At 43.0% G+C, this 25,829-nt stretch overlaps 1 protein-coding gene across 1 annotated transcript in view; it reads right to left on the minus strand.

Moving 5' to 3' along the window:
- Nucleotides 1–19,851, minus strand: part of fbxw4 (F-box and WD repeat domain containing 4) — a 33,356-nt gene extending 13,505 nt beyond the window's left edge. Inside the window, exons 1-5 of the mRNA XM_037465885.2 lie at nt 19,447–19,851; nt 17,153–17,248; nt 16,716–16,901; nt 16,447–16,579; nt 15,860–15,945 (exon numbers count right to left, since the gene is read on the minus strand). Of these exons, the coding sequence (XP_037321782.2) occupies nt 15,860–15,945; nt 16,447–16,579; nt 16,716–16,901; nt 17,153–17,248; nt 19,447–19,631 (686 nt within the window). The 5' untranslated portion in view covers nt 19,632–19,851. The remainder of the gene's footprint in view (nt 1–15,859; nt 15,946–16,446; nt 16,580–16,715; nt 16,902–17,152; nt 17,249–19,446) is intronic.
- Nucleotides 19,852–25,829: the final 5,978 nt, after the last annotated feature.

A 25,829-nucleotide genomic window follows, 5' to 3' on the forward strand; every position in this document is an offset into this window, starting at 1 on the left:
CGACAATGAGACACTTTGTTGAGTAAAAAATAAAGTGTTATGAAGAGAATTATTCAACTGTGAGGCCCGATCAGGTACTGCTACCCAAACAGACCTTTTCGTATGTTGTGTCTTCTTTTTTGTTATAATTCTTTGTAAACTCCTTCCATCTTATTACTTGCATTATCTCTACTGATCAGCAGGGGGCGACTCCTCTATGAGAATGATCCTGAAACCTAAAACCACGGGTTAACATTGTTGCACATGGGGTTTCCTTATGTTGACAGGTTCTTGGAATGTCAGTTTATTGTCTAAGATATCTGAAATAACTCAGCAAGCTTCTAAGTGTCAACAGTAGGATCAAGAGGTACATGGGATGGTGCCGTTAAAAGTCATCGCATAAATCCCCAATGCCATCTAAGGCTCCCCAACCAGACATGCCAACCCTCCGATTTTTCCGGGAGACTCCCGAATTTCAAAGCCCCTCCCAAAAAATCTCCCGGACCGACCTTTCTCCCGAATTTCTCCCGATTTCCACCCGGACACCAAAATATTGCTGCACCATCCGTCACTGGGCGCGCCGTTTCAGACCGAACAATAATAAAGGTTACACCTTGAAGTCAAGCGCGGCGATTAGAACGAAAAAAGATGAGACTGGCGCTGCAAAGAAAACCGCTAGCACCCCCCCTCCCCATTGACCCCTAGCTCCCCCTCCCCCGCCCCCCCGTCGACCGCTAGCACCCCCGGTCCTTTTGAATATCTCCCTAATTCTGAGGTCTCAAGGTTGGCAAGTATGTCCTCAACACAAAAAGCTATTTCACTGTAGTGTGCTACTTTCCAGAAGAGCCAGCATGCAAGAACAACTTCCTTAATACTGTCAATGTCAACTGACAATTTTCATACAGGCTACATTCTCCACCGAAATGGAAATGTGGACAGGAATGTGTTGCACTCCGTTTACCATGTAAAATTGTGTGCTCTATTTTACATTACATGTTGTCATACCAGTCATTTAGCTGATGCTTTTATCCAAAATCACTTACAATAAGTTCATTTCAACCATAAGGATACAAACTCAGAAGAACGAGAACAAGAAAGTGCAATTTCATCAAATAAGCCTATTTACAACTTGCTATAGATACGTGTCGTTATAAGTACAATTAAAGTGCTACAGTTTGTTTTGTGTTTTTTGTCATGGTATAGTCTGAAGAGGTGTGTCTTTAGTTTACAGTCCTGATGTCATCAGAGAGCCCATTCCACCATTTAGCAGCTTCTTATGCTCTCAGTGAGGGAGGAACAAGCACTTTGGCAGATGCAGAGCGGCGTGTGCGGGTTGGAATGTAGGGTTTGACCATGTAGGGTTTGACCATGTCCCGGATGTAGACTGGACCCGATCCATTCACAGCACGCTATTTTCAGAAAAACTTTCACATTCAGAGAAAATTACTCTCAACAGGCTCCCGATGACACAAAACCTAGAAAGGCCCCACAGCAGTCCATGTAGCAAACCACGACACTGCTAGCATCAACACACACCGAGGGGACCGACCAGCAGTCAGACATGTTGTGGGGATGAAGGGGTGGCAGGACTAGGGGCGGGGAGGGTGAGAGGGTGAAGGAAGGGGGGGGTTGACGATGTCTAAGTGCGGCATACAGGCAGCTGTCAGGCCCATTAAGCAATGTGGCCCATCGGCAGTCCCTCAGTGATTAGTGTTGGATAAACTCATTTATGGCCCAGATGGGTCGGGTGGGGCCGGGACCAGTATGCATGGTGGGTGACCTCTGACCCCGCTGACACAGGATACAATAGGGTTACGGTCACACTCACTATCTGGACCCTATTACTCTCCATTACTCACATTACTCACCCCTCACTAGGTTGTGGTGCTGGCAGAGGACAGAGGACACCATACAATGAAAGTATGACTCCCCCCATGTCTCCCAAAACTCGGCCCGTTGAAGGGCCAACCAGGCCTGATCCAGGGTCAGAGCTTGCACTGATATTATAGCTGCTAAGGTCAGAGCCTCACTCGCCTAATGTGGGGCAAGTGCCCCCCCTAAACACACACAACGTCATATCTCTGACCAAACAGGGCCTCGATGTGTGCCTCCCACCTCACTCCTCTCATCATTAGCAGCATGCTGGGCCTCTGCTGCCGTTTGGGTAACCTCATCAGCTGGCTGTATTATCTAAGGGCCTGTGTGGCAGGGTCACACAAACTAACGGTGTCCTCAGTGGGGATCCAGCCTCAAGCAGACACATGCACACGCACACACAGAAGCACAAATCACAGAAATTGAGGGAGGGAGACACATCTACACACGATCACAACACATGTCATGTTCGCAAACACACACAGTAATAACACACACAGAGTGCGAGAGCACCTGCTGGGAGTTGAGTCCAACAGTACCAACATTATTATCCCCAAATCAACACACTGGCCGCACAGGGAGTGCTCCGCTCTCCCAAGACCACCCCAACACAGTGCTGCTGTTAGGAGTGTGAGCATTCAACAACCCCACATCAGCCCTCAAAAGCAATGTGTAGCCCTGCCACACATGCATGTAGGAGTTTAGGCTGCATAAGAAACCGTGGCTCTGCAGATTGTTAGGCACAGATATGCAATTTTAGATTGCAAGTAAAATCCTATGGCTCCAATGTCTCCCCACCTACAGTCCTGCAGCGCCTAAGCTAAAAGACTTGACCTGCGGCTCTGACAATATGCAACACGCCTGCTTTTTCCATTTTAACACTCCCAGACAACACTTTTGCATTTCACGCCTGGGAGGGAATTCGATCCAGCACTTCATCACATTTTCTTTGGTGGAAGGGCATCTTAGACTGCACTGTCCCGTTTTCTCCACTAGAGGTGCTGTATATGGTTTAACCAGTGGAGGAATATACTAGTGGGCCCTTCATGGTCTCTCCACTGTGAGGATTATCCTCGGACATTTATCGAGTGGAGGTGAACCCTAGAGACCATTACATCACGATCTCTCCACTAGAAGGACATCCTAGTAGACGTTTTTTCCACTGAAACAATAATCGTTAATAATAAATATTTTGTTAGATTTTCTCCAATAGATGTGAATCCTAGAGATATTAAATTACGTTCTCTGCACTGTAAGGTACTCATTGGTGGCACTTCATCGCAATGTTCTACTCTGGGAGGTTGTCTTAGAGTTCACTTCATCCCATTTTCTGTGACATGAATCAAGTGAAGATGATGTCAGTATCTGTTAGAAATTGAGAGAATGAAGGACATACTGACGAATTCAGTGGTCTCTCTCGTTGATAATCCACATTTAATAGGAATAAAAACACATCTGTCCTGAAAGCACAGACGTGGAAATGCTGACGTTTGATTGTAATTGAATGGCATCCTAGATCGATGCAGTAGGTTGATGATGCACTGTTGGAACAACAGGTCAAAAGTTTGGGACTTCAATGTCGGCAACCTGGCAAATGATTTAAATTCTTCCACAATGACCCGCCTTCCATGAATTAAGGAATTCCAAACAGGTCTTCTGTTAAGAGGACATAATACAAACACAAAAAAGTAAGTGCATTTATCTCAGCCTCTGCCCGAGGACCAATTACACATGAATGCAAGAGAACAGCCCACATCCCGGCGCTGGGAATGTGGAGGCATTTGGCTATGGAGTCGAGGGCGGGGGTTTAGTTTTGCCCCGTCAGCCCGCTCCCCCCCATTCCACTCGCCGCCCCCCCACCTCCCGTCAGAATGAGGGTTGTTAATTTGTTGCGCTTGACCCCGGGCTTTGTGCCCGACGTGTATCTAGTTTGTAAAAAGTGCTTTTATCTGCTTTCTAAATATGTCGGAGCTCAAAGGGTTATGATGCTTTTATATTGGTCAGGGAGGGACACAATGGCCAAAGGGTGCAGGAGCTGACCCCCGCTGACACACACACAGTCTCGCTCTTTCTTTCTTTCACTCCCACACTCTTCTCCCTGGCCCCCTCCAGCTCTTTCTTACACACCGATATGCATGGGCAAACATATGCATGCACACAAACATGCACTTTCTCTCACAAATTCACACTGTTATGCATGGGGACACACACACACGCACACACACACATCTATGCCTGGACACTGTTGTCCCATCCCCACCTCCCCACCCCCGTAGCCCTTTTGGCTTCTGTTTGGGTCTCTTGTGTGCAGGGTCACCGGGACATTCCTCAACCGGCCCCTCGGCTCTGTTCACCCGGCTGGAACAGACTGGGTCCCCGCATAACCGTACACACACACACACACACACACGACAAAACAACACCATAACGTTAGATATGGTGTATAGATATAGATATATCTATATATATATATATATATATAAGACATATCTGTGTGTCAGATTGCGAGGGCATCTCCTGTGAACGGGGCTCCTCAGTCACCCCGCGGATGTTCAGTGAAATTGGGTTTTCAGCTCTGGTTGGTTCATTCCAAAAGGTGAAACTTGTTTTGAAGAAAGGGGAAAGGCCTCTTCATCTTCAGCTTCCTGACGGAAGCCTGAAGGTTTTGTGCCAAACTTGACTGGTATCTGAAACTGTTCTAAACCCTGCCCCCCTCCCCACCGTCAATAAGGGCCCGGTTACAGCCCCAAAGTATGATTCTGCCCCCCCGGCCTTCAATGATGCTGCCATCCCCAGGCTTTACTGTGGGTAGATGCTGCCCCCCCACCAGGCTTTACTGTGGGTATGGTGTAGATGTTGATGGGCTCCACATACCTTTTGGAATTCTGGCCTAAAAGTTGAGCCTTGGTTTCATCAGACCATAACACAGGGGTCTCAAACTCATTTCAGGTTCCAGGGCCAGATGTAGCCCACTTTGACCGAATGTGGGCCAGACCATTACGGTCAACGACGGGGTGGGGGCTTTCCTCCATAAAGGATTTCCTTTTTTGATTTGAATGGTTTATGTTACAGGTCACATAAATGGTGGAACAAGTTCTGACATGATTTGTCTTTGTCTCATTTTGTGCTGCACAAAAAACTGGCATTTTAACAGGTGTGTGTAGACTTTTTATATCCACTGTACAACTTAAAATATCAACAAAAAAAATCCCTATATTGAAAATCAATTAATTAGGTTTATTATGACGCTACCAGAAACATCTTGGCTGGTATGTGTCACATGTTGAGGTTCAAAATGAATTGATCATTGGGTTAATCAGTGTTTAACTTTATAATGCATACATGTATACATCCATTGATTGATGGATGGATGTTTACTAATCAATGGATACTCAGAAATGAGCAAAGGCCTTCATCAGGAGGAAACACACTTCACCGCACTGAGCTACCTCTATGAAGAACAGAGCACAGCGAAAAGAGGCCTTTGAACCAGCCCCTAGATGAATGGATGCTTGAGAAGGATTTGTGGAGAAACAAATGAGGAAACCACAGAGTTCAAGTCACAATCACTCTGTGACATTCTGGTCTGGAGTCAGTGAAAGGAGGGCTCTGTGACAAGTCTTTGTATGGCCGGGGTCAGCAAGGAGCGCGACCGACAACTTTTTAGTCTTTAGTATTTGGGATCCACTAGAAGCGGAGCTTCAGTGATCACAGAGCTTTCTCCTGCTCGAAATGTGGTGGGAGTGACGCTCATTAGGATAATGTGCTGTATGAATAACAGCGCCGCCGGTACACAACGCACACTCTCACGCTGTCCCACACACACACTTCTCTGAATAATTCAAAAGGTAAACACTAAATATCCAAAATAATTGGAAAATAACTATGAAGGAATTCATAAATGAGCCGACCGGCTGCTTAAACCAAAAATGCTCAAACTGGTAATTGTATAAACTTGTAAGCTTTCATTGAATAACAACTGAATTATGTCCTTGAATAAAAATAGTCGGATGTTGTCCGAACAAGAAAGTTATTTATTAGGTGAAAAAAAAAAAACATTCAGCACTTTTAGGGTAAAACAATTGTAATGACACAATCCCTCCAATAAGTAACCATGATGTTGCATTATTTTCCCAAATTCTTTTTTATATGGAGATTGGTAAAATATTCCTGTTAACAATTAAACACAGTAAACACTTTTGGGCAAAAATTACAGGGTCATTCTCAGTTTTCCTGGGCTGCCTCGTCCAATTGTCTCACGCGCTATGCTTACTAGGGGACATTTCAACAATAAACCTGTGCAAAACAAACCGCCGATTGCTCCTCGTGGCCATGACTATCGGCAAGAACTGAAAATCAAGGAACAGTACACCCACTCGCCCAGTGGAAAAACTTGATCTTGGATCATATCTCAATAGGAAATCTACCTCGACCCATAACCTACAATACAACAGAACACCACTCCATCTGGTCATCTTTTACTAGGTGTTTGCAAACATGACACTAGCCATCATACTGATATTGAAAATTATTAGTGTTATTTTATTTGCTTACTTGTTTATTTATTTTTATTTTTCCTGGAAACAAATGGAACCCCACGGCCACGTATTCACAGACATATTATTTAATTTACCCGCCTTTATGTTTTTCATCTCAAAGGGGCTCATACACCGACATGCACATACACGCACTATTCTCCCATGTTTACTACTTTGTCGTTCCCTTGTTGTTATATCGTTCCTTAAGGTCCATATTCAGTCAAAAGCAAATTCATTCACAATTTACAGAGACAAAATGTTGTGAATGCCTGAATGACTATAATTTTATCTCGATAAACGGTTTAATTGTTTCAGCCCTCAGGTATCTTGTTTTCAAACATTTCACTCTATAAATGGGGAATATTATAATACAGGTGTAACTAAACCTTGTATAAGCACGTCAAGCATTAATCAGACATTTGGTGACATGGCTGAGATTCAACCCCCCGATTCACTCTCGCCTGGCAACAAGCTTGGTCTGCTTGGGGTATGTTATCGGGGGGGGAAGGGGGGGGGGGGGTTTAGCTGTTTCCGTCAATTTCAAAGCTTCCCCTGGGGAGCCCGCTTACGATCTGGTGCCTGGTTGACGACCAGTTGCGTCGGTGCCGATGGACACTAGTGCACACTGCTAGTGAATTAGGAGCAGGGAGGCACTGGTCCCACACATTGTTACACCTGGACTTCAAGTATCAGATCTGGTACTGTTTGGGGGTTTGATCAATGGGCAGCCAGCCCCGCGCTTTTGGAGCCACCGTCTCATTCTTAAATGTGTACGACACCATCCGGCTTCAGGGTGCGCTTAAGGTGTTAAACAAAATGGAAAAAATATAAACATTTATTACTTGAATTAAAAACGTTATTACAAAAACGTTGCGGCCAATTTCCGAACCTTTAGTGACATTTTTCAAAACTCTTCATACAAAACTCACAACCAATTATCAAATTGCATGTTTTAAACTGCAACACATTTCATGTGCTTATATAAAATTAAAAAAAACCAAAGATCATTTGTTCATTGAACTAAAATCACCTATTCAATATGGCTCAATGTAACATCAAAGTACTACGATTTCAAAATGCAATTCCTATGTTACGGTTGAAATGATCCATTCATTATTACAATAATAATCAGTTGATAAAATGAAAGCTAGTATTTGCTGCATAACCCACAGTGTGTAGTTTTATGGATACTGACAATATTGCTTGGCTTATGAGGTTTCAAAATACACTAATGAGATCCATTTACACCAATTGGACTACATTATCTGTGGATGTCATTTTTGATCATCATTCTCTATCAGACCCTGTTTCTAAGGTCCCATGTACCACTTTTCAGACCATGCTGCAGGCCTTTGTAATTACTTGCCCATGCACAATCTACCAGCCTGTATTTTCTCCCTTACTCTCATTTCCTTAATTCGAATGAGGAATTCTTCTCCTCATGGAGGTGTAAGGTGTACGACATGTGCCCCCACGAACAAGTAACCCATCTCCAGGCCATGGATCAACGACATCACGGCAGACCACAGCAGAAACAAACGCTTGCCTTTACTTCATTGCAGTCATTGCAGAAGTTTAACAAGCCGCCTTTCATTTTTCTACGATGTGCTATTTATGTACTTGGACAAAACGTCACCACGGTGATTATTCTGCAGTTATCAGTTGTTTTGTCCCAGACTGGGGCTGCTGTTTTGTTTTTTTTAATCTAACATGAGTGTGTCTGAAAACACTCTTCCTCGGTAAACCTGAGATCCCAGAACACCTGTATGAAGCCAGCACGTAATGAGGGGTCTTTATGTGCCGAGGTGTGTGTGTGTGTGTGTGTGTGTGGTGTGTGCTGGAAGTTTCTCTCAGTGTGTGTCTATGTGTGCAGTAAGATTAGGGAGTCTGTAAGGTGTGTCTCTTTTCCAAGAGAATGTCTGCCTGTAATACGTGTCCGCATGAACCTGTGTGTGAGAGGAATGTAAGGTGTGCATGTGTGTGTGTATGTGTGTGTGTGAGTGTGTAATGAGGGGGTTCAGAGGGAGCTGTGATTATTCTCGCCTCCTGTGGTGCGGGTCCTCTGGCTCTATGGGCCCCAGGGAAAGCGCCCTGTATTTAGCGTGTGGGAACGCAGATTCTGCCCCCTTATCGCTGCATTGTTGCAGCCTCGCTCTTTTCTTCTCTGTTTTTTTTAACTAATTGAATTCTTGACTCCTGAGCCACAGGGACGGCCCGGGAGAGACCAAAGAGAGAGAGACATGAATTTGGGGGCTTTTTCTTGCGGTTGAGTGGGGCAGAGCAGTGGGGGAGTGTGTGGTAGTGGCGGCGGTGGCGGGGGCGCAGTCTGAGAAAGGGCCGTCTCTGGCTGGCTGGGTGGCTTCTGTGGCGTCACCTTGTACTTTGATACCGGAGGTCAAAGGTTGTCCTCCCCCGGCGGTGGTGAGAAAGTGGCGAATCGAGGACGGTTTATCCAACAATCATTTTCTTTTGGCGACTTTCAAAAGCGCTTTTGGCCCCTGCGACATCTTTGTAGTTGTGGTTGAGGAATTCTCGACAAAACAATTGTAACCCCCGTGCCCCTCCCTGTTCTCACCTCTCTTCAGGGTAGCTTCTCCCTTCACTGCCCAGCCGTCCTCCACCCCCTTCTCCACACTAGTAGTCAGTGTAGCGTACCCCCTTCCCCAAAAATACTACGCTCCAAATCGGCATACTGGCCTTGTCTGGCAGGTCAGCGCATGGTAACTCCTCTCTTGGGTTTCTACTACTCGGGATACGGTCTAAATCTTATTGTGTGATGGGTGTACGAGTTTCTCATTTTGCTGGACGGTGAATTGTACAGTTACCGCCAGGTTTGGAAAGTAAAGCCAATGCAAACATTTTTCCAGTTTCAGGTTAGGATTAGTGTATTTTTAGTTCATGGAAATTCATTTTAACGTTTTGGTCACCCAGGAATGTCTCATAATTTGGTGAGAGCGAAAAAACTAAATAAGCCATAATGACAGTCAACCAGTCCACTTCTATGCGGTTTGTGAAAGGTACCTGCAGCATAGCTACTTTCATCTTCATCAAAATGCCCGCTATATGTGGCACTGGGTGTCTACAGCCTTCTAGACTTTAAGCTGCGTTCACACCCTTTGAGTAGATTCCATGTAAAAGTCAATGCACAGAGGTGACTGGTCACAAAGGAAGCAAATTTTAAACAGGCGGCGCCAATGGAGCAAAGGGAATAAATCGCCTTTTCGCAAAATTTGACTTTGGGCTTAAAAATTTGCGAAAACCAATCAGCGTTGAGCTGCTGCTGCCAAAGCGTGAATACAGTTGATGAAGCTGGGACTGAGCCTGTGAGTTAGTTGTGTCTAACTCACAGGTGAGAGACACTGGCACTGAGCCGATGCAACAGGTCATCAGGCCGGCTGCTGGTCAGACTGAAGGAGGAGTCGGTGAAATTCAAGCTCTGTGCGGCGAAGGATGATGCCCCAAACCCGAACACAACACTGTTTGCGGTTCCGACATTTGGATAATTCACACAACCAATAATGAACATAAGTGGTGGTTATTTATTTCCTTGGTGGATAGCGGAAATTATTATAACTGTCTTTATGGAGACAAAATATTATTTGCATTCTTTATATGAACTACTTTGGAGTCCAAACATGTAAATATTATCAAACGAGTTGCGGCATATTTTAGGTACCAAAAGACAATTGATTATCTTTTGATGGCCTGAAAACTGGTAAACGCATTCAAGCTTGGCACTATGGGATGTCATCATTCAGAGCTTGCAGCGGGGTCTTTGAGGAGAGCACTAACCAAGCTTTTAAAGACTCATCAACAAAAGAAGCCGCACATTGGATGCAGACTTAAAAAGAAAACGAAATAAAATCCCAAAGCAATTTAGAACAGAAGACAACTATGACCTGGAAAAGCACCCAGTCAGGCTCAAAGCACATTTTAGTCCAAGAAACCTAATCGCCCATGACTCACTGAGAGAGCTGACCCACCGCTGCTATGCTATCTGTAGCTGCCCGGCCCACTCCGACCTGTTGAGTCTTGTTCGAATGACAGCAGGGTCTGCAGGAAACATCTCAGTCAACTATTAGCTAACCACCTGCCCCACTTCCTATTGCCTGGACACGCACACACCAGGTATCCAGCAGGAGAGAGAGAGCAGAGAGGGGTAGAGCCTACACAAACAGCATTCCAAATAGACCCTATCCATCATCATCTCAAACTAAGGCCGATATACAAATAATGAATACTGTACTTTCATGGTTGACATTGAAAATCTATTTAATGTCCATTTAGTGACTCCATTCATGTTACACTCACAACTGTGCTGTTGGTACTCTCTCTTAAATATATACCAAAGAGATGTGTGACAGCACCCTGAGGGTCACCCCACCACCACTGAACCTGCATTGATTTGCCTGTGAGCAGTGGAATTGTCAGAATTGCAAAAAGCTTTAAAGCATGGCTGCACCAGCAAGGCATTCAGCCCCAATAACGGGACCCCTGCATGTGTACGTACTGCGTCTCTGCAGTCGAGGGCCTTGGAGCAGAACATTAATTCTGGCCAGAAATGCCTTTCATCTCAGCCGGCTGCAGTCACTCTGGAGCTTGGATGACAGATTGCAGATTACAAAAAAACAATAAGACAGGGAGTTGATTGACCAGAGTCACGGTGTGTAAAAGATGAACACACGTTAAGAACTTGTAGGACAGGGGCGTCAAACTCATTTCAGGTTGGGGGCCAGATACAGGCCAGTTCGACCGAATGCGGGCCACTGACGACCGGTTGGCTCACGGGGGGGGGGGTGTGTGATGCGGCTGTCACCTTGCGGGCCGTGGACACACGAGTTTGACATAAGTGAATTAAGCACTCGCCATATCTGGTTGATTTTGACACAAAGAAAAAAAAGAAAGGTGAATACAGCAAGGTAGAGAAAATGAGTAGAGCGAAGGGTCCCGCTGCACAACGGGCCATTAATTACCCAAGAGCATTGTGCTGCCAGGACAGGACGTCCAGCCTCTGCGAGGGACGCGTCCTTGCGTCCCAATGCGAAAAGTCGCATTTACAGATTTATAGACCCTGCTCTTGGCTGCTGATTAAATTGACACATTATACTGATTGCAACAAGACAATGGTTAAACAACATTTTCCCTTTGCCTTGTTCATGGTGAAAGGGAAAATGAAAATACATGTTGTTAAAAAATAAGCTTGCTCCAAATGAAGGGCCGAGTCTCTCTGCTGTCAACATAGATAACTATTGCAATTTAAATGATGTAATGAAGTGGGATTATTTAAACAAAAGCTGACATTTATATCAACAACTATGTTTTTAACTATCATTTTGGATTGCTTTTATAGCCTGAATGAGCAATAAAAAGCACGTTATGGTTTTTAGTCTTCTGTATGCCAATAAAGACGTTGCACACTTTAAATTTGTTTTTTCTATTTTGATAAATTAAAAATGTTTTCACAATCATTTATAATTTCCTGAAAAGAAAAGAGGTAAAAAGATGTATCAAGAGCATCAAACCCCCACCCCCCGCCCCCCCCATGTCAACATTTAAAGGCTCTGGGAATGTGAACTTCATATAGACAGAGTAAGCCTACTTTGTGAGGAGGTCAAATAAAGCAGCACTTTATACAAGTAGACTCATGGTTGTGTCCCAACATTTTTTATAGTTATACTATAGTGTTATATTTGTCTGTATAGTACATTTTTACATTTGAATTTTTTAAGTCACTGGGAAACTACTGGAATGACTATGAAGTAGTTGTTTTCCTAAACCTAAGCACATGTTTTTCACAATGTTAAGAACAACGAGTTGTGACGAGAACATTGTGAGAAAAACGTATTTGACCTTATTTCACCCCAGCAACCTCCTGCAGTGCACCGTCATAGTTCATTGAACCTGTCCAACATGAGCTCCATCAGTGGGCAGTCAGGGCATAATATTGTGTGGAAAAAAAAATAGAATCGTGAAAAACAATCTGAATAAGCGGGGGTGGGGGGGGGGGACCAGATAGGATCGATATCTTTTCCGAGGCAGCGCGGATGGGGGCGGCCGTCCTGCTAGCCTTGGCATTTCCTCGCAGTCACATAACCCTTGCTCACAGACCTTGAGAGGATATCCAGTGGATCAACACAAGCACAGTGATGGAAACAGAGGTGGGCTGAGAAGGTGTACGTGTGTGTGTGTGTGTGTGTGTGTGTGTGTGTGTGTGTGTGTGTGTGTGGTAGATGGAGTGGCTCCCCAGGTAGTAAATGTAATGCATGGGTTATAATGCAATCTAAGTTGCTAAATGACATGTATATAGATTGTCAGTTTGACACAAATGGATTGTTGTCCAGGTGAGTGCACGGTGTGTCATTAATGATATTTGATGTACACCAGCAGGCGCCTCTACCACAGATACAAAATAGTGACGTCACCATTTACTTTTCAGTCATCTAAAACAAAGCCTAAATATGAAAATTCTGGTTGAGACAAAATATGACCTATTGCAGATTAATAATACATCTGATAGCATTCAAAATAATTATTTTACAATTAAGTGTTATTTTTATATGGCTATTGATCTGAATCATTGCTGTGAATAACTTGGGAATGGGTTGTAGAACTCTATCCATGGCATGGTTAATAGTGCTGTTTCTGTATTCATTCACTGTACGTGATCAAAGGAGGAATGTGAAGCAGGGACAGTTACAGTTCTAAAGTCCCTTTTGTCACTGGACCAACACACATCTGTTTTTTGGCTTGGGTGGGAAAGGTTTGATAACATCACGGACAGGTATTTTGACAATGATTATAATTCATTAACAAATAGAAATACCAATTAATATGCTCAAAGCCAACCGATCGCAGTCAGATACACAAAGTTCCTCAATTTCACCAAAGGCTGTTTGGTGAAAAATAAATCTTGAATTGGTTGCGTTTACACGTGTAAAGAAATATTCCTTAAAAGCTTCTCAAAGCCACTAGACTGCCAATGGGAAGGAATCATTCGCCTGTTTATTATTTGTTCTCCAATATTTAAATACACCTGCAAGACACGCTCATTTGGTAGGAAAAGGTTTAACACAACATGCCAAAGTCTTACAGGTAGATGATAACGACACCTGCCTCAAGTCGTAGGGGTGAGGTCCCAGCGACCTTGACCATTGAGAATTTGAATCTAATCAGTTACTTCTTATCTCCAAGGGGATGTGTCAAATTTTAAGAAATATGCCCGTTGGGGAAATGTCATTAGATTTCCCTTTTTTAGTGTTTATTGCAGCCACTGTTCAAGTTCACAGCTTGAGCAACCGGAGTTGGCGGCGAGAGAACACAAAAGTGTCGGTGACTTTTAAATTGGCTATTTTGCTCAGATTTGGAATCCATACCTAGCATAGCGAAGACAATCCAAAGCCATTGCCATTGATGGCTAAGTGCTGAAGTGGACTATGAGTTATAAAAAGGAACATTGCCTGCAGGTATGGAATTTCCATTTTTGTGCACATGTACACTTTAATTATGGATCCTACACTGTTTTATGAATGACAGCCCTTTAACATCTAGCTCTCACGGGGTACAGTGTGTAACCTAATGTTGTAAGAAGGCGCATTTCACTCACGGCCCGTGCTTAAACAACGTGGGCAGAAGTTTTTTGAACAGGTTTTTCAGGTTAGTTGACACCTGGTTTCCATGAGATTGTAATTAACCAGGCCGTTGGTCAGCGAGAGGTAGTTTCCATTTTGAGGGGGTGGCAGGGCTGAGGCACGGTCTGCTATTTCAGCCAGCAAATTGGAGAAATTAATGATGTGGATAATGTGCGCGCCCCTCTCAGATCTGAGGGATGCTGCGATCAGACGGATGAAGCCACCATGCATGCATGTTGACACTGGATCTGATCCCTCGTGTGCAACAGTTCTTCTGGTATTATTTAAACGGTTTCAGGGCCATGCGGTATGACTGGACAATGGTTAGCATTTAAGGATTGGGGTGGAAATCTTAGTCAAATGGATTAGCGTTTGACCTGCTCCAGAGCAGCTCGGTGCTTAAGACACTGTCTGTATCAAATGTCTCTATGATGCAGAGACAATGTAGGAAGTACCACGTCCTTTTTGTAGGGAAGAAGAAAGTGGAGGGGGAGGTTGGGAAGCGCAATCAACATATTTCTATTTGTTACATTGTGAGACACTGGAAGGTAAACACTACTGAAAAGAGCCCCTTTTTTGGACCAATCGTCAAGCATGTAGCACATATCAGAAGTTTGAGTTCTGACAGGGAATACACCGTAGCCATATAGCCTTTTCTTAATTTGGTCAAAAACTACCCAAAAATGAATCATATAGGCCAGGCTGTCGCTATGCGACAGCCTGGGGCGCTGACTCCAACAATAGGGTTTGCTCTTGATGTTTCCACTCTGCAGCCCGTCTCTGGATCGGCAGGTGGGTGAAGCCAAGATACTGTTACAGCGCTTTGCATCAGCCTGCCTCCGTGTTGTCAATGGAGTGTGTTATCAAGTGTATAAACATGGCTGAGGAATCAAAGGGTTTCCTCTAAAGCACCACTACAAAGAGCTGGGTTCTGCTCTCTCAAGCCCATTTTGTTCAGTACCTTTAACTGTATTTTTATCTCACACACCGGTTATGTCCCCGCCGTGGTGGGAACTTTCAGCCCCCTTGGACTTTTCTACATTTTGTCATGGCTTAATCAGAGATTCAAATTTAATGGATTTGGGTTTTATGCAATGGACCACCACTGACTAGTCCATCATCTGGAAGTCAGAGGAAAGTTTACATGGATAAAATGATTTAAAATGATTTACAGAAAGTGTTGAGTGCCTATGTATTCACCCCCTTCAATATAAAACGCATAAGGCCCGCCTGTCTCCAATTTAATCTCAGTTACACTTGTTCTGTGAAGGCCTCAGAGTTTGTTAGCAAGCATTACTGAACAAAGAGCATCGTGAAGACCAAGGACCCACCAAACAGCTCAGGGAAACATTGTATGAAGCAGGGTTAGGTTATAAAAAAAATATCCCAAGCTTTGAAAATATGGCACAACCGCAATCCAAGTTTAGTTTTGCAAGTTTAGTTTTTGCAAGGTTAAAAGTATCCTATAATTCCCATGTATATGGTGAATTATATCTTTTATTTGTATTACAATGAATGACATGCAGGTTGTGAGTCATCCGAAGTAATGGTTTTAAAAAATAAAAACAAGTATATGCAAACACACAAAACATTGTGAAAATAATGTATGTGATTAGAGAGCAATAATATAAAAAGAGTACAATTTCACACTACCTATTGAGGGAAAGTTGGATCTTAATAGTTTCCCCAAAAACTATAAAAATAGAAATATCTAAAACATTTCCCTTTTACGTCAACGTCTGATCAACAAAAGTCACCCGTTTGTTTTTTTCAAGATTTGTCTATTTTGACTACTTCATTCTGTTTTGACCAGATGCGTGATGCTGAGTAAAGGCTTACCTCAACGTGGGACTAATAGCAACAGACCACACTCTGTCATACATGAGGATGGTGTCTCTGGGGCAGCTGGAGGTCAGACTCCAAATCTAAAGTAACAAATGTCCAGAGTCAGCACATATAAAAATGTATGGAAGACCAGACAATCCATCCAACTATCATGCGTAACCACTGTACTATTAAGGGGCTGTGGGGTTGTTGGAGCCAGTAGGACCATACTGTGTTATGCACATGTAACGAGTAGACACCTTCCCATGAGTAGCAAAGGGCTAGCAAAGCTAGTAGCAATGGACTTTAATCATAGCTTGTCTTGGCAAAGGTGTGCAGGTGAGTCACACTCAAACATTCAATGAATGCAGCCAACAACGAAGCAAGATGACATTTTTGATGTGTAAACTTTTGCCTACAACTTAAAGACATTTGCTCTAAAAGAATCTTTGCTGCTAAAATATGAACTGAATCGGAAATATTCTCATTCTGAAGAATTGTACAGTGGTGCTTAACGCATAACGTTTATGCATCTTTGTGAGACAAATGTGGCTCGAACTTCATCTCATTGCTAAATCTCGATTGTAAGAGGTTGTTCTGACCCGGGCCGTTTGGTCTCTGGATCCACTGACAATGAGTCCATTTTTAGAGTCCAGGCAGTTGACTTCCTGGTTGTGACCAGACAACTCCAGGGTCTTGTCCCTCCTCCTGCTGTGAACCAGGATCCTGCCATCACTGAGAAAGGGGGAAGTGTGCAGTCATTGAGAGGGAAAATCTAAGCAATTCCTCTTCCAGCATGGGTTGAAGCACTTCTATCACTGTATGAGTGTTATGAACTGAAAGGGGAAGAAGCAATAGGGCACTGGGTAACCTTCCGCCGCTGATCAGGTGAGAGTCCGTCAGGGCGAAGCGGCAGACATCACCCTTGTGACCCGAGTAGATTTCAAACGGGTTGCACTGGAGCCTCCCAGAGTCCGGGCGCAGATGGTATGCTCCAATGTCAGCCGCCTGAGACAGAAACAGGACGTTCCCATCCAGCTGCAACCACGGCAACAGTCTGGAGGAAAGATCGGTGATTGCAGAAATAATAGCACTGCACTTTGGAGGGTTCGTTAGAAGCCTCTAGCTTAGTGTCAGAAACAGCACCTGCTAAGCATAGCATTAAATAAAGCTATTGTAGGCTTTTTAAACCAGACCTGTTCAGGTAGGGTAAACTGCCTAACATGACTCCTACTCTAAAATATATCATGTGTGGAACAAAGGCTCTGAAATGTCAGAGTTCAAATAGTTTATAGACAAAATACTCACTTTGTTTTCCATTTAAGAGAAATTGCCCTTTTGCAGACCCCGTCGTACCAGTTCTGAGCCACCTTCACCCTCTCCTTCAGTGGGATGGAAGGATATCTGCAAAGACAGCGAGGGCTTAAGACAAGCGCTGAAATGATGGCTAGTTTTACAACATGCCCATCAGGACAGTACAAATATACACAAACATAAAAACCTTCTCCTTCAATGAGAAGTTGTATCCAAACTTTGGACTCCACATTTACACTCACAGGCCACTTTATTAGGTACACCTGTTTAACTGCTTGTTAACACAAATTGCTAATCAGCCAATCACACAGCCGCAACTCAATGCATGTATGCATGTAGACAACTTGCTGAAGTTCAAACTGAGCATCAGAATGGGGAAGGGGATACGGGTGACTTTAAACGTGGTTGTTGGTGCCAGACGGGCTGCTCTGAGTACGTCACAAACTACTGATCTACTGGGACCGTCCCACACATCCATCTCTAGGGTTTACAGGGAATGGTCCCAAAAAGAGGAAATATTGGGTGAGCGGCAGTTGGTTTGAGATGATTGAAAGGCAGCAGTAACTAAATTAACTTGTTATAACCAAGAAATGCAGAATAGCATCTCTGAACACACAACATGTGGAACCTTGAAGATGGGCTACAGCAGCAGAAGACCACACCGGGTGCCACTCCTGTCAGCCAGGAAACAGACTACAATTCACACAGGCTCACCAGGATTAGACAATAGAGGATTGTGAAAATGTTGCCTGGTCTGATGAGTCTCGATTTCAACTGAACATTCAGTATGGTAGGGTCAGAATTTGGCATTAACATGAAAGCATAGATCCATCCTGGCTTGTATCAACGGTTCAGGCTGCTGCTGCTGGTGGTGTAATGTGTAGGGGATGTTTTCTTGGCACACTTTGGGTCCCTCAGCACTAATTGAGCATGGTTTAAATGCTGCAGCCTACCTGTGTGTTGTTGCCTGACCTTGTCCATCCCTTTATGACCACAGTGCACCATCTTCTGATGGCTACTTCCAGCAGGATAATGCCCCATGCCACAAAGCTCATATCATTTCAAACTGGTTTCTGAACATGACAAGTTCTGAAAAGTCTAGTGAATGTGTGTGTTTATTAATTGTCTGTACTCTTTTAGAGGAAATTGTGGAGGTATCCAAAAAACTGTATGAAACATTGAATTAGTATATGTGCATAAATCCGTGAACCCCCAGCTACATTGGTAAAGTCAAGTATATAACAAATTCAGGTAAAACACATTTGGGTGCTTAATTAGTCAATTAAGCAATCAAATGAGACATCCTTAGGAAAGGGTTGGGCAACACAGAATAAATGAGGAAACTAACAAACTACTGTAGTGCCAAGGTGAACCCACACAGATTAACAAAGCCGAGAGGAAAGGAGAAAGAAGGTATTGACAGCACATCCGTCTGGGGAAAGCTAAGACCATCTCCAAAAGATTCCAGCTCCATCCACCCACTGTAAGATGGATGGATCGGTTCAGAAAGTGGTAAATTCAACATGACAGCAACTCTGCCTAGAACTCGACGCCAATCGAGACAATAACCACAAAGCACAAGAAGGATTTGTACTCTGGATTATCCTGGTCGAGTGTGGTCCTTTAACCAATAGAAATGTTGTGGATAGAGCTGAAGCTGAAGACATTTGGTTGAAGTAATGGCTGCAAAAGTAGGTGTTATAAATTACTACTTAAACGCATACTTATGCACATATCACATGTTCAGTTTTTGTGAGATAAACCGTTGTTGTATAAATAATGAAAATACATCATTTGTATTTGTGGTCTGGTCTGGTCAGGTCGGTCAACCTGTTTGAGCTGATTTATTATAAAATGATTATTAACTTTGGTGTAATGCACAACTGAGGAAAAATATAAGACAAGAGAAGGACCTCGAGATGTTTTTTACTGTATTAACTGATTTTCTAAACTTTTAACGCTCAAATACGGCTAATTCCCACACAGATCATTTCTACTCAAAGAGGTTTATGTTCATGTGTGTGGGACACTACCCTTTTGTAGGTCCCATTACACCACAACACAATCAGATTCTGGGAATATCAGCACAAGCCTTATTGTAAGAATATTGCTGCTGTGAGTATACTGTCATCTGCGACTATGCGCAGAAAGGTAAACAAACTAATAGCAAAAATACAGTAAACGTGACCAAAAGATGGATAGTCAATACAGTGTCAATGCATCAGGCTAAGCGCTAAGCTAAAAACAAACACAACGAGTTCGTCATCAGTGTGCGACGGTCATCTCACATGTCCGTCCCGTTCCGAGTGATTCCAGTGTTTAAAAAGTCTTTAGCGATCTTCCTCCACACAGCGTCCCGGTTCACAAAGTGGTAGATGGTTTTACAAACTTGAGAGAGGCGGCTAAGTGATCTGTAGTCCAAATGAGACAAGATATGATAGAGAACATCCTCCGGCAGCTGCGACAGCAGCATGCTGAGAGTGCTGCCGCGGCCTCGTGGCGCGCTCCGGGTCTTGGGCGCGTGTCGCAGGCGCACGCGGGGCTGCTTTGTGGGAACGGGTTATGAACGCTGTCGACAAAATATCTCATCTTTAGAGAGCAGCGGGGCTGTTATGTGCTCAGCATGATAGAGAAAACAGGAAGTCATCTCAGTAATGACAGCTGATGACGACTCCGAAGCGTCCCTGGACGTGATGACGTCAGGTGCCGTACGTCTCAGACAGTTGTCTGTCCAAACATTGCATTGTCTATGTTGTGATCCTCGTGATGTTGTGTGAAGTCATAGTAGGTGCATTTCTTGAAATCAATGGGTTTATTTATATTAACGATTGCATCTACCTTTTAGTATTGTAAGTGACCATATTCATTTATATATGACAATTTCTATTAGCAGTGGCAATAGAGCAATTAAATGAAACTATCAAACATAACACAATAATGAGACATGAGAGAAGAATTTAGGATTAGACCACGGCAATATATTAAGATTGTTAAACGTAAGGTGGGGAAAAGGCTGTATAAGATCTCATTTCCAGAAGGGGAGATCTGAGATGCCCAGGCATGAGGTTGCACCGCTATCCTCCACAGTGAAAAAGTAGACCAAAACAGCCACAGAGGGTCTAAGGCCGTGCAGCAGCTGTGGCTTATCAAATGACTTAACATTTCATGTCACTCATGCCTATTCGGCTAATGGTATGTCATAGCACGTAGTTATCATATACTGCATAAGTGGAAATAGTCATTATGATTATCCATTCGCATTCATTTAGTAAACCTAAATGAACATGACTTGAACCTGAATAGTGAGACCATAAACTCATATCTACATAATCAAGAGAGGAGAGTCATGTCATCATAGACTGCTTTTGCAACCAGACGAGTTGCCCCCTGCTGATCATTAGAGACAATGCAGGTTTTAAGAATCTTCGTATTGGCTTAACTTGACCAAACCGGTAGCTGCCTGGCTTGAATCTGAAACCAAAATGATGGCCAAAATGCAGCTACTACGGGTACCTGCACTTTTGGGGAAAAGTAGCTGTGTGACCCCATACCTTTCAACACATGGATTAGCATTCAGAAAACAGAGACCCACGCAGCATTTGATCCTACTATGGACTCGTTGAGTACCGCAACCAGCAGTCTAAGGATCCAAGCTGGTCCTGTTTGGACTCAATGCCACATATACTGTCCCACTCACACAAATACTCACTAGAGAAACAAACGTAGATTGAACCGCACTTCAAATTAGTCTATTTACTTTTAGGTGTTAGTGAAAAATTAGTGCAAATCTAAGTCAAAATCTTCAGGATAGGAGCCAATAGGGTTGATGGGTAGAAATAGTATTGAGAAATGGACTGAAAAATTTGCCGGGATTTGCTGGTTTGAGAAAAAAAAAAACAGCCAAAGTCTAGTTTAGTATAGCTCACCTGCTCTGAATACACACATAGACAAACTATGGGTTACTGAAAGGTGGAATGTTGATCAGTATTGGTCTGGTTTGGGAGGGGTGTTCGGATCTTCAAACTCACATGAACCGAAACAAGAAAGAGAAGACGGCAGAGTTGACAGAATCAAAGTTATTTATAACCTGAGTGAATGAATGTGTGTGTTTTTTTGACTGAGATTGCCCAAAGAAAATCTTTTACAAACATAGGGAAAGGTTCCTGGACAGTAAATCCCAGATGTGTACTTAGTGCTGGGCCACATCACCCTAACAGGGACACCTGCTACTAAACATAGATTATTGATAGATAAATTGACTCTTTATGCTGCTCCCAGATCAAAAGCACATGATTATGCTGGTACCTGTTCAGAAAAACTAAGAAAACTGACTTATAAATGCTGATAATGTTTATAATGTTATCATCATGGAGCGTTACTTGTTTTTTTAAAACAATCTAGATAAAACGTTAATGTCCTAGGAGTGGCCAATAACTTGAGTTTTATATTTGATTTGGATATTGGATATTATGTGCCTTATATATTGGGAAAGGGCCAACAGATTGATTCCACCGTTGTTATCTGGGAGGATCGGGATGGAGGCTGAGTCTCTAAAGCTCCCCCGGCTCACCCATTGAGCAGTGGAGCTACAAGGAGGATGAGAATATAAAGGCCAGGTAACACAAACGTTGAAATTAAAGAATCATCGATCGAAGTTAGAAATCTGCTGCTTGCTGTTGGCGGTTCTAGACCATGTTGACGGGAACAATCCCTGCAGAAGAATGACCTCGAACAAGGCTGTTGAGATGTGTGACTACCATTGGCGACTGGTGTTTTCTTTTGTTGGTGGCCAGCCAATCAATTTTAAACACGCATTATTACTTTGCAGTTAAATATTTAACATAACAAAACTTCACACAATGAACTATTTTGGATAAAATGTCCCCGTTTTTCATCCACGTCCTGCTTGTGTGTCCTCACCACAGTCCTGTGTGCGTCGCAGCTGGTTAGCGATGTTAACTTTCAACCAGTCTCCACTTCCAAACACAACGCCGAATACAGATGCAAATTCGCATTGTCTGAAGTTGAGGTGGCTGGTGCAAAGTGGTCTGGTATATAGTGAGGGAAAGGGGAATGGATGTGCTGTAAGGGGATCAGGTGACTATGGTGGGAACACACTCCTGGGCAGGTGGGGAATAAGGGAATAGGCTGTGGTCATTCCAGAGGGAAACAAGAGGAAGCCCCCACCACACCTAAAAGTATGCTGCCAACAACAAGTCAACAGTGCAGTTTACTCAAGCTCAGCTTGGAAGTCCAACGTTTCCTTAGATTTATACAAATTGAAAAACAAAATGAACGTATTAAATGTATTGATAATTTTATGGTCACATTGTAGGCAAAGTATGGACTTGAATGTTAAAATTAATTAAATACGATTGACCACATTTATATATTCATATGAAGTCCCTAAACAAAAACTTTATTTTTGAAATCTCAAAAATGTGTTTTCTAGGATTTTCAACTGCAGTCCCACTCATAATAATAACTCCCACTCATGATAATATCTAGTTGGGTGGTGTTTCTCAGCGTGTGGTTACTAAGTGAACCATTATTTGCTAGTTGTTGTTTGGTGCAACATGTGCACCAGCTTCCCCAGTTCTCCTTATATGGTGATCTGTACAGACACTAAGCAATAGAATGAAAGTGGAACCCAACCCAGCGCGGCCCTGGGGTGCTGTTCAGCCACTAAAACCGCAAAGGTTGTGTCACGGTCAAATGACTACCAAAAGTTGATTGACCTCATGACATTTCGTGAGGCGCTTAACCGTTAGCATCAGTAGCATCAATTTGTGCTCATTCACATCATGAGGGTCCTCAAGCCTGCAGTCGGGAGTGGCATCCCCAAATCTCTTTGATGAGCTGAGCACAACCGCACATAATTGAAATATGCATATCGTTTTTCTTTCATTCTTTCTTTGCCGTTTTTTAAGACACGTTGTTGAAAGCCATGCTCTCTCTAAAAAAGGCCATGTCTCAAACACCGGGCCGTCGAAAAAAATCATTTATGGTTGGCTTTCCAGCTGAACTGTCATGGCCAAAAGGAAATGAAGAGGTTGGGAGGAGGTTTACGGGGAGTGGAGGGGACGTTTGGGGGCTGCAGTGGGGGTGTTTCAAGGGGGCGGGTGGGGGGTCTCCCCTTTTGATCTTTTTAGGGCAGCAAAGACGAAGGGGGGTGCTTTGCCTGCACTGGCAAACACATTTAGCTGGTAATTGTTCAGATCGGATCAGTCTTGGAAATGCATGTACAAACAAAAGTTTACAGCTCCAATTGGAAAAGTCAACAGGTCCCGCATAAGGCCTGTACACAAACAATGGAGCTGACGAGCTGGAGCTCCACTTTGATCAGTTGTTTGCTTTTCAATTATCCAGCCTGGTTGGACTGGTGGCTTTTGTTAACCCCGCTGAATGGGGGCCTGTATTTAATGGGACGCCTGTCATTTTTGATAGAGAACCCATCAACCTTAGCTGAACATCCTCCATCTAAGTGTTAGCAGGCTCAGAACAGTACTAATTCACTTGGCACTAGTCAGATACAAAGTGTTTTTATCACATTTTTTTAAAGGAAAACAGCCTTCTTAAATTAAAAACACAATTCCATCAAATATCCAATTTTTTGTACATTTGTTTTTTTTCTTTTCCTTTTCCAGTTTTATTGTTTTGCTCATTTGTATATTGGATTCCTTTATTGGAATTTCCTGTTATTCCATATATTTAAATGCTTGATGTGGATCATTAAAATAAACCTAGAAGAACCACAAAAGACCATATTTTATGATCTTGATCGGTCAAACTACCTGAGCTGGGTATGAAAGGCCAGCACTTTTCAAGAGGAGGACACTAGCCCTATCCCTGCATGGTAGACTTTTTTCAAGGATTTTCCCACACTGCCATGATAACACTTCATGTGCAAAAGACTAATTCCTCTTTTTACACAACATGGAATTTATCCGCTTATTGTGAAATAACTTTTAAAAATAATAAAATGATTAAACCTGTTAAAACGACACAGTTTTGGCAAATTCTATTTTTTATTTTTACAATTGAACGTATTTGTAAATCAAATACGTGTAGTTGAACATTAATTAAACTATAAAAAAGAAAACAGAAATACAAGAAAACGAACCACTGAATAATAAAGAAAAGTCAGAAACTATATGTTGAATTTTAAACAGCACAGTTTTTGAAATTGAAAGACTTTACTTTCTGCAGACCATCCATCTATATTCATGCGGTTTTGAGTTCTTTGAGACAGTTATTTTTTAAGTTCACTACAAAAAACAGTTTTTAAGTCCAGCATTCAGAAGATTAGAAATAATATTAGATCAATTATATTCAGACGTGCATCTTAGCTGCAAGCAGCATCCAATATAAACCTGACAGCGGTTTCCCAGTTAATAAAAGAAGCATATATCCCATTCATGCCAGTTGGTATTATGTTTTATTATTCCTAAAGCAATTGATGGATTTTGATTATCACTGGTAAAGTTAAAGAGAAATAGTTTCTTCTCAAAGCCCTGGTCTAGCTTATCTATTCATAATTTAGTTTTTAAGGAACAACAGTTTCCAAAAAAAGCCACTGATATTCTTGACAAAGATGCTGGAAGAAGTTCAGAAAACTAATGTTATATGATAATTTACAGCACAGGGTCGACAGCAGGAAAAATCCTCATCTTCCTGACTTTTTGAGAGCGTACAAGGTTGCGAGTGCTTTTTAATGGGGGCAGCTTCTGTGTCGGATTGTGGCTTTTCCAAGCTGCTTAGGGAGGCAGGGTCGCGTTCTCCGGTCAACCCTGGTATTCTACAGCCTCCTAAGGGGGGGTCGAGGCAGGGGTTAAATTGCTCCTTAAGCAAATGAAGAAGGTAGCTCTGTTTGTTTATCCAGGGTTAAGGATGATGGCTGCTGCTCAATAAAATGGATGAAAGCAACGTTACCCCCCTGTTTTCGGCACTGGAATTGCTCCACATTTGCATGGCAGCATTGGCAACACAGAAGGTGTGATTTTTCCCACAAGCCAGCTCACTGAGGTTCACTGGGACTTTACAGACACTGAAGGCTGTGGTGGGGGCTGTAATGGAGAGGGGGGCAGACTGGAACCCTAATTGAATCAATTTACACAAAGTCTACTGGCCTTTCTTAGGGTCTGCAAATCCTGAATTCAGGAAGACACTCATGGAGTCATCTGCATACTCTTGTTGTTTTTTAAACCAAACTGTATTTTACCGGTAATTCCCCCCTTATTATCAGGCTGCCTCATTGAGTTATCACTGAGCACTGAGCATTAATTGATTGATTTGGTGTCTGTGAGCTTCTATGGGAAGTCCTGAGGGACAAATCCCGTCTGCTAATCCAATGTGGAAGGATTTAAGCAGATTAATGTCATGTATTGTCAAGACAATTTAATTCAGTGCTTTGCTTGGGACAGCCTTTGATATGTCAGGATTAACTAATGAAGGAACTCGTCCAGGAGCACGGGGGTCACACAAGTTTTTTTTTATCTTAACGGTAATTTTTAGAAAATAGTGATTGGATATGTGATCCATAACAGGGGGTTGACTTAAAAAACAAGACTTATGAAGACTGTTGAGAATGTCACCTTGTGCTTGGGGAAATGGTGATGGCATTTTTATAAATGTTTTTTATAAAAGACATCAATAACTCCATAAAAAAAGG

The sequence above is a fragment of the Pungitius pungitius genome, chromosome 13, assembly GCF_949316345.1.
Source record: "Pungitius pungitius chromosome 13, fPunPun2.1, whole genome shotgun sequence".
NCBI classification, from domain to species: Eukaryota; Metazoa; Chordata; class Actinopteri; order Perciformes; family Gasterosteidae; genus Pungitius; species Pungitius pungitius.